We start from the raw sequence: 15,000 nt of genomic DNA on the forward strand, positions 1-15,000 counted from the left end.
GGTCAGTGGCAGGTGTTGGGTGTGACCTCTCCGGAAGTCAACAACAATCTCCTTGGTCTTGCTGACATTCAGCAGGAGGTTGTTGTCCCTGCACCACGTGGTCAGAAGGTCGACCTCCAACCTGTATTGAGTCTCGTCGCCATTGGTGATGAGACCCACCAGAGTTGTGTCGTCAGCAAATTTCACTATGTGGTTGTTGCTGTAGGTTGCAGTGCAGTCATACGTCAGCAGGGTGAAGAGCAGCGGACTGAGCACGCAGCCTTGAGGGGCCCCCGTGCTATGTGTGTGTGTGTGTGTGTGTGTGTGTTCCAGACTGTTGCTCTTCAACGTATTGCAGCATTCACTCTTGTGTTCTTAAAGAACATTTTGCAGGTTGATTTCAAAACTGAATTTATACTTCATCTTGTCTGAAAATGCATAATACAAATTACTATGTTTTACAAAAACTACGGACAATAATCCAGAAGAAAGTTTGCCCATTTTAAGCAGGCTCCTAAATATGCCTCTCCCGCCCACAACGCGTCATATTACGTAGGAGAAGCTAAACGTCTTAAATTGGCTCTTGTGCTCTGCTGTCATTGTGGGTGTAGATACTAGTCTGAGCAGTGGTGACAGATAGAGTTTGTCGATTTTTTGGAAAGTCATTATGGCTAATCATTGTGTTTGTGCTGGGTGCACTAATTCCAACCTGTCAGGACATCACGTCCACTATTTTCCTAACAAGAAAAGCAAGGGTTACCGTGCTTGTGTGCGTTTTGTGCAGGTAGCCTAAATAGAGGTGACTTGACTGCCTCATATGTCACAAAACATTTACATAGACATTAATAAACACACACACACAACACACACACACACAACACATCTCAGTCAGGCTGGAGAGTCATCAACTGACAATCCCCCCCCCCTCCCTCCTGGGAAAGCAATTAACCCCACAACGCTGCTGATGCTCTGGGTTGCATCATGGCATCATTAACCTCTCTCTGTAGACAGAGAAAGAGAGAAGAGGAGAGAGAGAGAGAGAGGAGGAGAGAGGAGAGGAAGACCACATTTACCTCTCTTAACTTCTCTGAAGAAGGAGAGAGAGAGAGAGAGAGAGAGAGAGAGAAGAGAAGAGAAAAGAGTGAGGCAGACGAGAGGCAGCTAGTTTAATGTATTGAGTGTGTGAGTTGGTCTGGCACAGTTCAGAATGCTGTACCCCGGAATGAAAGGGAGGGAAAAGTATATGTGTGTGTGTGTGTGTGTGTGTGTGGAGGGAAGGAAAGAAAGGATGGATAGACTAAGGAAGAATGAGTGAAAATAGGTTTGTTGCTGGAGGTTTGTCTATTTTCTGCCATGATGATGACCCTTGAGGTCTGGGTGGAGCTTTGAAATATAAGGTGGGTGTGTGTTTGTGTGTGTGTGTGTTTGTATGTGTGTGTTTGTGTATGTGTGTGTGTGTGTCTGAGTGTGTGTGTGTGTGGTGGGAGCAGCTCAGGGTCTGCAAGGCCTTGTCATTACTCTGTCTGTAAGAGAGCTACATCATGGGGGTATAGAGCAAACACTGACACGTGGCACACACACACACACACACGCGCGCGCGGCGCGTGCCACTAAATAGCTGCTTGCGTTCTGAGCTCTCTGTGGGTCCCAGTAAATCTCTCTCACACACACTCCGTCTCTCAGTAAAACCAACACTCATCTCATTCCACTTCCATCATGTCACTCTTGGGCCTGCCTCACCAGTGTGAAGTGTGTGTGTGTGTGTGTAAGAGAGAGAGAGAGTGTGAGTGTGTGTGTGTGTGTGTGTGTGTGTGTGTGTGTGTGTGCGTGTGTGTGTGAGAGAGAGAGAGTGTGTGTGTGTGTGTGTGAGACTCACCTGCTCTCTGAGACTCTGTGGGGTGTGTGTGGAGCTGGTTGATTGTTGGCGTGAGTGTATTAAGCATCATCAGGCCATTTGTTTGGTTTCTGTTGGAGGAAGTAAAAGGTGTTCTTGTGCTTCTCTGTGAGCTCAGCAGACCCGGGTCCAGAGAGCGGCCGGGTGGTCGGGGTTCGGCTTGGGCCTGGCCTGGACTCGGCTCTGATCTGGCTCAGTGCCGGCGGTCCTCTGGGCGGATAAGGAACTGCTCCTGGGGGTGTCTGTGTGTGGGGTTAACTGTAACCCGTTTCCAGTGCTCCCGTAAAGCAGGGCGCTCCTCTAATTAACCAGTTAGGCTGGATGGAAATAGACTTGGCGCTGCTCAGGGGACATCTGGCCTGTATACTCCATCAGGGAAGGAAAAGATGTGTGTGTGTGTGTGTGTGTGTGTGTGTGTGTGTGTGTGTGTGTGTGTGTGTGTGTGTGTGTGTGAGTGCATGCTTGCATATGTGCATGTGTGTGTGTGTCTGTATGGGCTTTATACACAAGCAGGGAAGGAAAACTTGTGTGTGTATCTGCGCTGTATGCGCCAAGCAGGGAAGGAAAAGACGAGAGAATGGAAAAGTGGGGTTGGAGGTTCTGGGGTGTTTAAGTGTGTTTTTCCCCATCATGATTCTGTCAGCCTCTCTGGAGGATCAGCTGGGCCTGAAGACGTGTGCTCAGATACAGCCACCACGCCCCCCCCCCTCCACTAGCCACTCCGCCCCCCCCTGAAAACCTCCACTAGCCACTAGCCACTAGCCAGGACACAGACCCAGAGAGGTTCCTTACATTAGCATAACCGCACCAGGTTCCAGTGTAAAAACCCAGAGAGGTTCCTTACATTAGCAGAACCGCACCAGGTTCCAGTGTAAAAACCCAGAGAGGTTCCTTACATTAGCAGAACCGCACCAGGTTCCAGTGTAAAAACCCAGAGAGGTTCCTTACATTAGCAGAACCGCACCAGGTTCCAGTGTAAAAACCCAGAGAGGTTCCTTACATTAGCAGAACCGCACCAGGTTCTAGTGTAAAAACCCAGAGAAGTTCCTTACATTAGCAGAACAGCACCAGGTTCCAGTGTAAAAACCCAGAGAAGTTCTTTTTACTAGCAGAACCACACCAGGTTCCAGTATAAAAACCCAGAGAAGTTCCACTAGTAGAACAGCTGGGCTTCCTATGAAAATGGTTTCTAATGTAGGAAACATGGGTCTGCTAATGATTCAATATCCAGTGTTAAACTCCATAGAGGCTGGCTTACACAGGTGAAACTGGGTCCTTAATGACACTGATTCAGTGTTAAACTCCATAGAGGCTGGCTTACACAGGGGAAACTGGGTCCTTAATGACACTGATTCAGTGTTAAACTCCATAGAGGCTGGCTTACACAGGGGAAACTGGGTCCTTAATGACACTGATTCAGTGTTAAACTCCATAGAGGCTGGCTTACACAGGGGAAACCTTGCTCTCCTAATGGTTTTCTTGCAGCCAAACGAAGCGTGTGTTTGTGTGTGTGTGTGTGTGTGTGTGTAAGCGCCTGTGTGTGTGTGTGCCTGTGTGTGTGTGCGCCTTAGTGTGTGTGCGCCTGTGTGTGTGTGCTGAAGCCATACTGTGGTGGGAGTGTTTCAGAGTGTTTCCTATTAATGATGACACGGCACTCACTGCTATTACATATTAGACCCATCAGGGGGGAGGGAGCTCTGGTGTAAGCACCCATAATTGGCCCAGCGGGAGCACTTTAGCCAGTCAGAGTTGAGATAGCGAGTGATTGATGGCTGCACTGTGTGTGTGTGTGTGTGTGTGTGTGTGTGTGTGTGTGTGTGTGTGTGTATTTAATAATATCTAGTCTTATGGTAAGGGTGTGTTAAATCAGTGTTTTAGAAGGCATGTCATGTCACGCCACAGGAGAAATGGATGCCTCTCAAGAGGGAATCAGGCCAGTGGTGTGTGTGTGTGTGTGTGTGTGTGTGCTAATTTCCCTCAGTCTGTTTCTCTGGGACCGATGTACAAAGACAGCGTAAATACTAACTTTTTCTCTCTGCAGAAAGCGCACGCTGTGCCTTGTCATGTTACAGTGCAGTTACAGCACATGGGATTTGCTAAGCTTATTTATTAGTTTATTTGTTTATTTATTAGATTTACTAAGTTTAGGCAGTCAGAGCTGATACCCAACTGTAGTGACGGCACTCCGTCACACACACGATTTGTGCAGCTCTAGGCTATGACCAAGGTAACACATTAAAAGGTCACTAAAAGTAAAAGTTGCTTTCGACATGTTTCCAAGAAGCAGAACTGGAGCTCTGAATGCTGGTTCTGTTGTTTGTGAAAGTTTCTCCTACTGATGCATTTAGCTGCAAGCTGTATTACACCTGCTTTTAAAAGGAGTTTACACTTCTCCTCCTGTGGTTTTGAGTGAACCCTTACATACACACACACACACACACACACACACACACACACACACACACACACACACACACACACACACACACTCACACGGTGTGTCCTCAGGTGATGAAGACCTACCACATGTACAACACAGACAACATAAACCTCACACGTGCGTGCGCACACACACGCACGCACGCACGCACGCACGCACGCACGCACGCACGCACGCACGCACACACACACACACACACACACACACTCACACGGTGTGTCCTCAGGTGATGAAGACCTACCACATGTACAACACAGACAACATAAACCTCATACGTGCGTGCGCACACACACACACACGCACACACACACACACACACACACACACACACACTCACACTTACTGTACACTCACACTCTGTCCCCTGTGTGTGTGTCCTCAGGTGATGAAGACCTACCACATGTACAACACGGACAGCATGAACGCGGAGAGCAAGCTGAAGGACGCGGAGAAGCAGGAGGAGAAGCAGATGAGCCGCTCTGTCCGGCAGGAGGATCGCCAGAGCCCACGCTCGCCCGACGCCCTCACCACCGTCAAGATCGAGGAGAAGCACGTCCGACGCAGCTCCGTCAAGAAGATCGAGAAGATGAAGGAGAAGGTACGACAGGGATGGAGGGATGGAGAGAGAAAGGATGAAGGAGAGGTACAGCTGCAGGGAGAGAGGGAGAGATGAAGGAGAAGATATGAGAGGAAGGGATGGATGGAGGGGTGGAGAGATGGAGAGAGAAAGGATGAGATAGGAAGATACTGTATGAGAAGGAGGGAGGGACTATGCCTGTTACTAGTGATGTGAAATGATGTTGGGACTCTAGAGTATCTTGATTAGCGATGTGAAATGATGTTGGGACTCTAGAGTATCTTGATTAGCGATGTGAAATGATGTTGGGACTCTAGAGTATCTTGATTAGCGATGTGAAATGATGTTGGGACTCTAGAGTATCTTGATTAGTGATGTGAAATGATGTTGGGACTCTAGAGTATCTTGATTAGTGATGTGAAATGATGTTGGGACTCTAGAGTATGTTGATTAGTGTAGGTTCATGTAGCTGAATCAATCAGTGAAATTGAAGTGTTGTTCAGCTGCACTACACGCTTTTCAAATAGTAGTCAGAGTTAAGTCTGTCCTCCTCTCCAGGCCATAGCCCAGTCCCTTTTTGAATGTGTGTTGTGTACTTGTGTCTGACGGCCAAGCACATGTACACACATGCCTACACTCACAGCCACACACATTTGAAAAGATAAAGAGCTTTAAAACTGCCCCCCCTGTGGCTACTGTACTTTAAGAGCTCTGAGAACCAATCACACACACACACACACACACACACACACACACACACACACACGAGGCTCTGAGAGACACACGACACAGAAAAGTCAGAGGTCAGGCATTTGAGTGTGTGTCGCCCACAGGACCAGACGCCACTGTCAAACACACATCAGCCAGGATGTAAGGTCATGACCCCTGACCCTGACCCTGACCCAGGGCATCACACGAGCTCTAGCGCTCCGTCTGTGCTCAGATGTTACAGGACAATGTGCAGATCTCAGTGCCTGGACTGTCTGTGTTTACATGTGTAATATGTAAATATTCTATATGAACATTAGCATATTATGTTCTGTGTGTGTGTGTTCTGTGTGTGTGTGTGTGTGTGTGTGTGTGTGTGTGTGTGTGTGTGTGTGTGTGTGTGTGTGTGTGTGTGTGTGTGTGTGTGTGTGTGTGCGTGTGTGTGTGTGTGTGTGTTGAGTGTGAGTGACAGACAGAGAATTAGGGAATGTGGTGTGTGCATGTGTATGTGTGTGTGTGTGACAGAGGGGGAATGAGAGTAGCTTTGTAGTGGTGCAGGAATGTTTCTCTAGTCAGAGAGGAGAGGGAGAGGGTGAGAGAAAGAGGGAGAGAGGGAGAGAGAAAGAGGGAGAGAGGGAGAGAGAAAGAGGGAGAGAGGGAAAGAGAGGGAGAGAGAGGGAGAGGGAGAGAGAGGGAGAGGGAGAGAGAAAGAGGGAGAGAGGGAAAGAGAGGGAGAGGGAGAGAGAGGGAGAGGGAGAGAGAAAGAGGGAGAGAGGGAGAGAGTGGGAGAGGGAGAGGGAAAGAGGGAGAGAGGGAAAGAGAGGGAGATAGGGAGAGAGTGGTAGAGGCAGGCCCCTCCCAACATCAAAACTATAGAAGTACATTGTGCTTGGCTGAGGTAGTCAAGACCCCTCGTTCATCACTCTCTCTTTCTCTCTCTCTCTCTCTCTCTCTCTCTCTCTCTCTCTCTCTCTCTGTCTATGTTACAGCGCCAAGCCAAATACACTGAAAACAAGCTGAAAGCCATCAAGGCTCGGAATGAGTACCTGCTGCAGCTAGAAGCCACCAACGGCTCTGTGTTCAAGTACTACATCCACGACCTCTCCGACCTCATAGATGTGAGTTAACACACAGACACAGACACAGACACAGACACAGACACAGACACAGACACAGACACACACACACACACACACACACACACACACACACACACACACACACACACACACACACACACACACACACACACACACACACACACACACACACACACACACACACACACACACACACACACACACACACGCGCGCGCGCGCAGATGGGGCAGCCGTGGCCTACTGGTTAGCACTTCGGACCTGTAACCGGAGGGTTGCCGGTTCGAACCCCGACCAGTAGGCACGGCTGAAGTGCCCTTGAGCAAGGCACCTAACCCCTCACTGCTCCCCGAGCGCCGCTGTTGATGCAGGCAGCTCACTGCACCGGGATTAGTGTGTGCTTCACCTCACTGTGTGTTTACTGTGTGCTGTGTGTGTTTCACTAATTCACGGATTGGGATAAATGCAGAGACCAAATTTCCCTCACGGGATCAAAAGAGTATATATACTTATACTTATACTTAGATAGTGAATGAGTTCAAGAGAATGAGTTCATGTGTATTCAAGTACTACATCCTCATAGACATGAGCACACACACACACACACACACGCAGAGAAATGCACACACAGAATGAGTTCCAAGTACTACATCCATGACCTTGCTGACTTTATAGGTGTAACTTTACAAACACACACACACACACACACACAAATAAACATACACACACACACACACACACACACACACATACAGATAGAGTGTCTGGTGCAGCTAGAGTCGACCAACAGCTGCCTCTTCACAGCTACATTCATACTACATTCACAGCACTCACATACGAACACACACACACACGCACACACACATTGGACTTACATTATGCTGCCCCCCCCATCCTCCAGTGCTGTGACCTGGGCTACCACGCTAGTCTGAACCGGGCCATTCGGACCTACCTGTCGGCCGAGTTCAACGTGGAGTCGTCCAAGCACGGCGGGCTGGAGAGCATCGAGAGTGCAGCGGACAACCTGGAGGCCCACGCAGACAAGCAGCGGCTCATGGAGACCTACAACAACGTCTTCTGCCCTCCCATGCGCTTCGACTTCCAGTCCCACATGGGGGACACGGTGAGTGTGTGTGTGTGTGTGTGTGTGTGTGTGTGCGTGTGTGTGGACAGTGCCTACTGTTCTTACACCAGCTTAATCTCTACTTGTCAGTGTGGTTTTGTGGTTATAACCATGCCTATGTTTGACCCTGGGAATTTTAATGTGTCTGTGTGTGTGTGTGTGTGTGTGTGTGTGTGTGTGTGTGTGTAGAGAAGTTGAATGCGACCCGCATGAGCGATTTCATTAGTAGCCTACACACCATTAGGCTGTAACGTATCCAATAGTGTTGCTGTTGCGCATATTCATTTGATATGAAGGTTTTTAGTGTGTTTTAAACTTTAGCTTTAGCCTAATATGAGCAGACCACTTTAAATGGGGCCCCGGATGCTTTCCACATTACAAGTGCTGTCCGAACAAACGCGCTCTTGACCACCTATGAATGTGGGCAGACATATCAGATCTCGCATGCGGATTAAGGGTAACATTCAGCCAAGATCGGATATTTCTGCTCAGGTGTGAATGGGGTCAGGGTGTGTCTGAGTCCAGTGTTTCCCATACATTGACTTATTTGTGGCGGCCCACCACAATATCAACATTGACCACCACACAATGATTTTCCTGGTTGTACTACATTGTGCTTAAATCTGATTAGCATCATAACCACGCTGCGCTAATTTGTTAAAAACTGTTGCATTCAAGTTAATTCAGCAAACCTACCACCACAAATAGAATTCAATTCTATGGGAAACACTTGAGTATATCCTTATCGCTCTACATGTGTAGATGCCTTGGCCGCTTGTGTGTGTGTGTGGTGTGTGTGTGTGTGTGCATGTGTGTGTGTGTATGTGCATGTGTGCATAAATACATATGCACGTGTGTGTGTGTGCATGAACGTGTGTGTGTGTGTGTGTGTGTGTGTGTGTGTGTGTGTGTGTGTGTGTGTGTGTGTGTGTGTGTGTGTGTGTGTGTGTGTGCATGAACGTGTGTGTGTGAGTGTGTATCTGGCTGCAGAGGGCCTGTTGAAGCACTGCAACATTCCTGTGTCTGTTCGCCTCATTGCCTCCCTCTCAGCAGACGCACCGCATCTGGAGCCCTCTACGCTCTCAGCACCGTGTGTGTGTGTGTGTGAGAAAAACAACAAACTCGGTCGACCACAGTAACAAAAGCCGCTGTTACTGCCAGAGCAGTGTGTGCGAGACTATGCCCAATACATCACACACTCTCACACACACACACACACACACACACACACACACACGTTCATGCACACACACACACACACACACACACACACACGTGCATATGTATTTATGCACACATGCACATACACACACACACACACACACATACACCAGCAGTGTGATGCTGTGTGTTGGCTTGGCGAGCATCAGCTTGTACTTTTCCTGCTCGGCTGAGTGCTCAGACAGCAGGTTGTTTTTGTGGAGTGGGAGCAGTGTCCACGTTGCACACACACACACACACACACACACACACACACACACAGAGAATACAGGGTTGGAGCAGTGTCCACGTTGCACACCCATTGTGCTGGTTAAAACACACACACACACACATACAGAGAATACAGGGTGGGAGCAGTGTCCACGTTGCACACCCATTGTGCTGGTTAAAACACACACACACACACACACACACACACACACAGAATACAGGGTGGGAGCAGTGTCCACGTTGCACACCCATTGTGCTGGTTAAAACACACACACACACACACACACACACACACACAGAGAATACAGGGTGCATTTATGTCATCTTTTCACACGCAAACCACACAATGACTTAGGGTCAATCAGGCTGTCGTGGCAGTTAAAGCAACACCAAAGAACTTTTCCTCTGTCGCACGCACTATTTGTTTATCCAGCACCAGCTTTGCAAATAACAATGTCCACAGACAAGGTAGAATAAGTTGCATGATTTTATGAAAGTACGATGTATTACACACATCAGATGCAAGTCAAATTTGTAGTTTCTTATGTCTCATTCCATCGAACTACAGATCCGCTACCCGATCTGGCAAACTTACATAGTGCGGTAATAGCCGATAGAGGGCCGCGAAGCGAATGCAGAAAGTGCCGTTCACCCTGTTATGAGTTGATGAACCACTGAAAAGATTTTGGAAACATTATTTTAAGGTTCAAAAAACTAAATAAGAACTTAAAATAAGAACAGAATTCAGTGCAAAACTTGTAAATTCATAGAATTGATATATATTCAGTAAATTCACTGGATTAAGTGCCAATGACATCACTGAAGAACGACATTTTAGTTGCATGGAAATGGCCCTTATTGGTGTGTGGATGAGCATAGTGGTAGCTCTGCGTGTGTGTGTGTGTGTGTGTGTGTGTGATGTGTTGTGTGGATGAGCATAGTGGTAGCTCTGCGCGTGTGTGTGTGTGTGTGAGATGTGTGGATGAGCATAGTGGTAGCTCTGCGCGTGTGTGTGTGTGTGTGTGATGTGTGGATGAGCATAGTGGTAGCTCTGCGTGTGTGTGTGTGTGTGTGTGGTGTGTGGATGAGCATAGTGGTAGCTCTGCGTGTGTGTGTGTGTGTGTGAGATGTGTGGGTGAGCATAGTGGTAGCTCTGCGTGTGTGTGTGTGTGTGATGTGTGGATGAGCATAGTGGTAGCTCTGCGCGTGTGTGTGTGTGTGTGAGATGTGTGGATGAGCATAGTGGTAGCTCTGCGCGTGTGTGTGTGTGTGATGTGTGGATGAGCATAGTGGTAGCTCTGTGTGTGTGTGTGTGTGTGTGTGTGGTGTGTGTGTGGATGAGCATAGTGGTAGCTCTGCGTGTGTGTGTGTGTGTGTGTGTGGATGAGCATAGTGGTAGCTCTGCGTGTGTGTGTGTGTGTGTGTGTGATGTGTGGATGAGCATAGTGGTAGCTCTGCGTGTGTGTGTGTGTGTGTGTGGATGAGCATAGTGGTAGCTCTGCGTGTGTGTGTGTGTGTGTGTGTGATGTGTGGATGAGCATAGTGGTAGCTCTGCGTGTGTGTGTGTGTGTGTGTGTGTGTGTGTGGATGAGCATAGTGGTAGCTCTGCGTGTGTGTGTGTGTGTGAGATGTGTGGATGAGCATAGTGGTAGCTCTGCGTGTGTGTGTGTGTGTGTGATGTGTGGATGAGCATAGTGGTAGCTCTGCGTGTGTGTGTGTGTGTGGATGAGCATAGTGGTAGCTCTGTGTGTGTGTGTGTGTGGATGAGCATAGTGGTAGCTCTGCGCGTGTGTGTGTGTGATGTGTGGATGAGCATAGTGGTAGCTCTGCGTGTGTGTGTGTGTGTGTGTGTGTGAGATGTGTGGGTTTGATAGAGTTTGTGTGTGTCTGAGAGAGAGAGAGAGAGAGAGAGCTGTAGCTGAGCTAACATCGGCACATTCAGCTATTGATGATAATAGCGGCAGTGTTGGGAGTAATGCGTTACAAAGTAACGCGTTACTTTAATTCCACTAATTTTAGTGGTAACGAGCATGTAACGAAGTATTTTTGTAAATCCAGTAACGCAATTACAATTACTGAAATTTCAAAGAGTTCGTTACTTGCGTTACTCTGTTGATCTTGAATGAACGACTGCAGACAAGATGCACATTTGCTGCTTTGTCTCTCCCGACCTTGGCTGTGTTTCCAGCGATTGTTTCTGTTTCTGTTTCATGTTTAGATTGCAGATGCATTCTTTACAGTTAATAGGAGCCTCCTCACATTCCTCCTTATTTCGGATTTATGCTAAAACACACAAGAGTGCATTAGGCTACAATTTAAATGGGCATCTTAAAAGCCTTTTCCCTTTCGTTTCCATATCGTAAGCTCCACTACAGTAAAAGCGCATTGTTGTTTATCTCCGCTCTTTTTCGCCTATTGCGCAAAAGCCTCGTTATATCAATTTCTCATTCTTACAACATAGCCACGCCACAACACCAATAGGCTACGGTAGCCTATATATGCACAAGCAAGCACACGTTTAACTCGAGAGGAAAATGCAGATTTCACTTACCAGATAAAGAAACCTCCAAAAAGTACGTAACAGCGACTTGAGTTATTTGCACAGTAGGATATGTTTACATCGGAATTGACGTCCATGGTGTTATGGATTCATTTGTCTGCGACGGAACATGCAACTTCTCTCTGGAACACCTTATCAGCTGAAGAGTAACCTTCTGCATAGTGCGAGACAATCCCAAACTCTCGGATGCATTAGAACTTATTTCGGTAGGTCAGCACTTGTGCAGCGCAGGCTTTTCCCAAACTGGTGGTGCTTAAAATGCTATATAATACAACTGTGTTGCAGGATGAGGATAACCTAAGGTTATGTGTGTGTGAGCAGACAATAACTGCTTTGAAAATAGGCAATTTAACATTGTTTCACATTACATCCCATTGAACGAATTCCATGTAGCCTACAGAAGGATTGCAATAATAATGATAATAATAACTTATTACTATATTGCAGAAGGCAAGTAGTAGGCAAGCAGTAGGCAGTGTACTGTACATATCTATCAAACCACCTAGATGGTGAGGGTGGCGCAAAACAAGGTCAGGGAGGCCTTCATGCATTGTAGAATGTTTTGTGGTCGGAAAAAGTTTGAGAACTCATGCACAAGGCTATTGATTTGAAGGCCCGTTGAAACTACAATAAATAGGTCCAAAAATTAGGTTTATTGTGTGTGGGACTGTTCAGTAGGCTACTGTTCATATTGACATTTTAAAAGCAGACTTAAAAGTAACTCAAAAGTTACTTTTTCTAGTAACTAATTACATTTGATATACAGTAATTGGTAACGTAATTGAATTACTTTTAAAAGAAGTAACTAGTAACTGTAACTAATTACTCATTTTCAGTAACTTGCCCAACACTGAATAGCGGTAATGCTGTGTTTCCCTGCTTGTGTGTGTGTGTGTGTGTGTGTGTGTGTGTGTGTGTGTGTGTGTGTGTGTGTGTGTGTGTGTACACGATGGGTGCTATGGGTGAAGTTGGGCCTTTTTAGATCGTTGATCTAAATTATGGTTCAATAGAGGGATATTAAACCCCTCTCTCTTTCTCTCTCCCTCTCTCTCTCTCTCTCTCTCTCTCTCTCTCTCTCCCCCTCTCTCTCTCTCTCTCTCTCTCTCTCAGATGGATCAGCTCTGTGCTCAGCAGCCTGTGCAGGTGGAGTTGTTGCAGAGATGTCAGCAGCTTCAGTCTCGCCTGTCCACACTGCGCATCGAGAACGAGGAGGTCAACACACACACACACACACACACACACACACACACACATATTCATATTCACACACACACATACACACACACACATACTCATACACACACAATCATACACACACACACACACACTCATTCACACACATATTCATATTCACACACACACAATCATACACACACACACACACACACACACACACACACACACACACACACTTATACACACACCCATTCACACACACTTACACACACGCTTATACACACACACACACACACACACACACAATCATACACACACAATCATACACACACACACACATGCTCATACACACACACACACACACACATACACACACACACTCACACACAATCATATACACACACACACACACACACACACACACACATGCTCATACACACACACACACACACACATACTCATACACACACACACTCATACACACACACAAACATATATGTATGTGTTATGCATACGTATGCTGCATAATTTCACACTTTATGTATTCTCAAAGAAGACTAGGGTGTATATTTGAGCTGTATCTGGAAATATGAAAGTGAAATTCCTCATTTAGTGTAGTGTGTACTGACTGTATTTATAAAGCTAACTATGGACCATCTGTGTTTATTCTGTATGGCTGTTTGTGTGTACCCTTTATGGACTGTGTGTGTGTGTGTGTGTGTGTGTGTGTGTGTGTGCAGGTGAAGAAGACCATGGAGGCAACCCTGCAGACCATCCAGGACATGGTGACTGTCGAGGACTTTGATGTGACCGACTGCTTCCACCACAGCAACTCTATGGAGTCGGTCAAGTCCAACTTCTCCGAGTCTTACATGAGCAAGCCCAGCCTGGCCAAGAGACGTGCCAACCAACAGGAGACTGAACAGTTCTATTTCATGGTCAGTGTGTGTGTGTGTGTGTGTGTGTGTGTGTGTGTGTGTTTACATGAGCAAGCCCAGCCTGGCCAAGAGATGTGCCAACAGGAGACTGAACAGTTCTACTTCACGGTCAGTGTGTGTGTGTGTGTGTGTGTGTACATGAACAAGCTCAGCCTGGCCTAGAGATGAGCCAACCAACAGGAGACTGAACAGTTCTACTTCATGGTAGGATTGTCTGTGTTTGTGTGTGTGTGTGTGTGTGTTGTTGTGGATATGTGCTGGGGTGTCTGAAATGCCTGTCAGTATTTAGCGGCTGAACACACTGAAATGTTCTGTAGGTGTGTGTGTTTTCTGTGTGCAATGCTGTGTGTTTTTGTCTAATGAAAGGCATTTGTTTCAATTTGCACATTGTCTATTTGCATTTGTATTTCCTGGGATAAACGACCCAGAGTCTGTGTGTTTTTGTGTGTGTGTGTGTCTGTGTGTGTGTGTGTGTGTGTGTGTGTGTGTGTGTGTGTGTGTGTGTGTGTGTGTGTGTTGAGATGCAGTTGTTTCAATTTGTATAGTGCCTATTTACATTTGTATTTCCTATGATGAAATACCCAGTATGTGTGTGTGTGTGTTTGTGGTACAGTAGCGGGCCCTAACAGGTGATGATTGCAGAGTGCTTATTAGATTCCGCTGCGTGCCTCCAAACGGTTGTTAGTTCCACCGCTCCCCTCAGATCAATGTGCTGATATTTCCATGGAGGAGCGTCAGGCCTACTGTGTGTGTGTGTGTGTGTGTGTGTGTGTGTGTGTGTGTGTGTGTGTGTGTGTGTGTGTGTGTGTGTGTGTGTGTGTGTGTGTGTGTGTGTGTGTGTGTGTGTGTGTGTGTGTGTGTGTGTGTGTGTGTGTGTGTGTGTGTGTGTGTGTGTGTGTGTGTGTGTGTGTGTGTGTGTGTGTGTGTGTGTGTGTGTGTGTGTGTGTGTGTTGCTCAAGGCTGATATTTCCATGGAGGGTCTGCTGCATTACAGAGTGCTGAGAGGAGAAGAGAGGAGGAGTGGAGAGTAGAGGAGAGGGAAGGAGTAGAGAGGGAAGAAGAGGGGATGAGAGGAG

The 15,000-nt window shown here is 47.1% G+C and overlaps 1 protein-coding gene across 4 annotated transcripts in view; it reads left to right on the forward strand.

Moving 5' to 3' along the window:
- The window catches only part of srgap2 (SLIT-ROBO Rho GTPase activating protein 2), a 142,605-nt gene that overhangs the window by 98,360 nt on the left and 29,245 nt on the right, over positions 1–15,000 (forward strand). For all 4 annotated transcript variants that reach the window (XM_076268758.1, XM_076268759.1, XM_076268756.1 and 1 more), the window contains 5 exons: positions 4,696–4,911; positions 6,588–6,716; positions 7,598–7,819; positions 12,921–13,022; positions 13,727–13,924. In XM_076268758.1, the coding sequence (XP_076124873.1) occupies positions 4,696–4,911; positions 6,588–6,716; positions 7,598–7,819; positions 12,921–13,022; positions 13,727–13,924 (867 nt within the window). The remainder of the gene's footprint in view (positions 1–4,695; positions 4,912–6,587; positions 6,717–7,597; positions 7,820–12,920; positions 13,023–13,726; positions 13,925–15,000) is intronic.

Source organism: Alosa pseudoharengus, unplaced genomic scaffold, assembly GCF_046254945.1.
Source record: "Alosa pseudoharengus isolate Yale_2024_CS ecotype anadromous, Long Island Sound unplaced genomic scaffold, YU_APseudo_1.1 YU_APseudo_1.1_scf_5, whole genome shotgun sequence".
Classification (NCBI taxonomy): Eukaryota; Metazoa; Chordata; class Actinopteri; order Clupeiformes; family Clupeidae; genus Alosa; species Alosa pseudoharengus.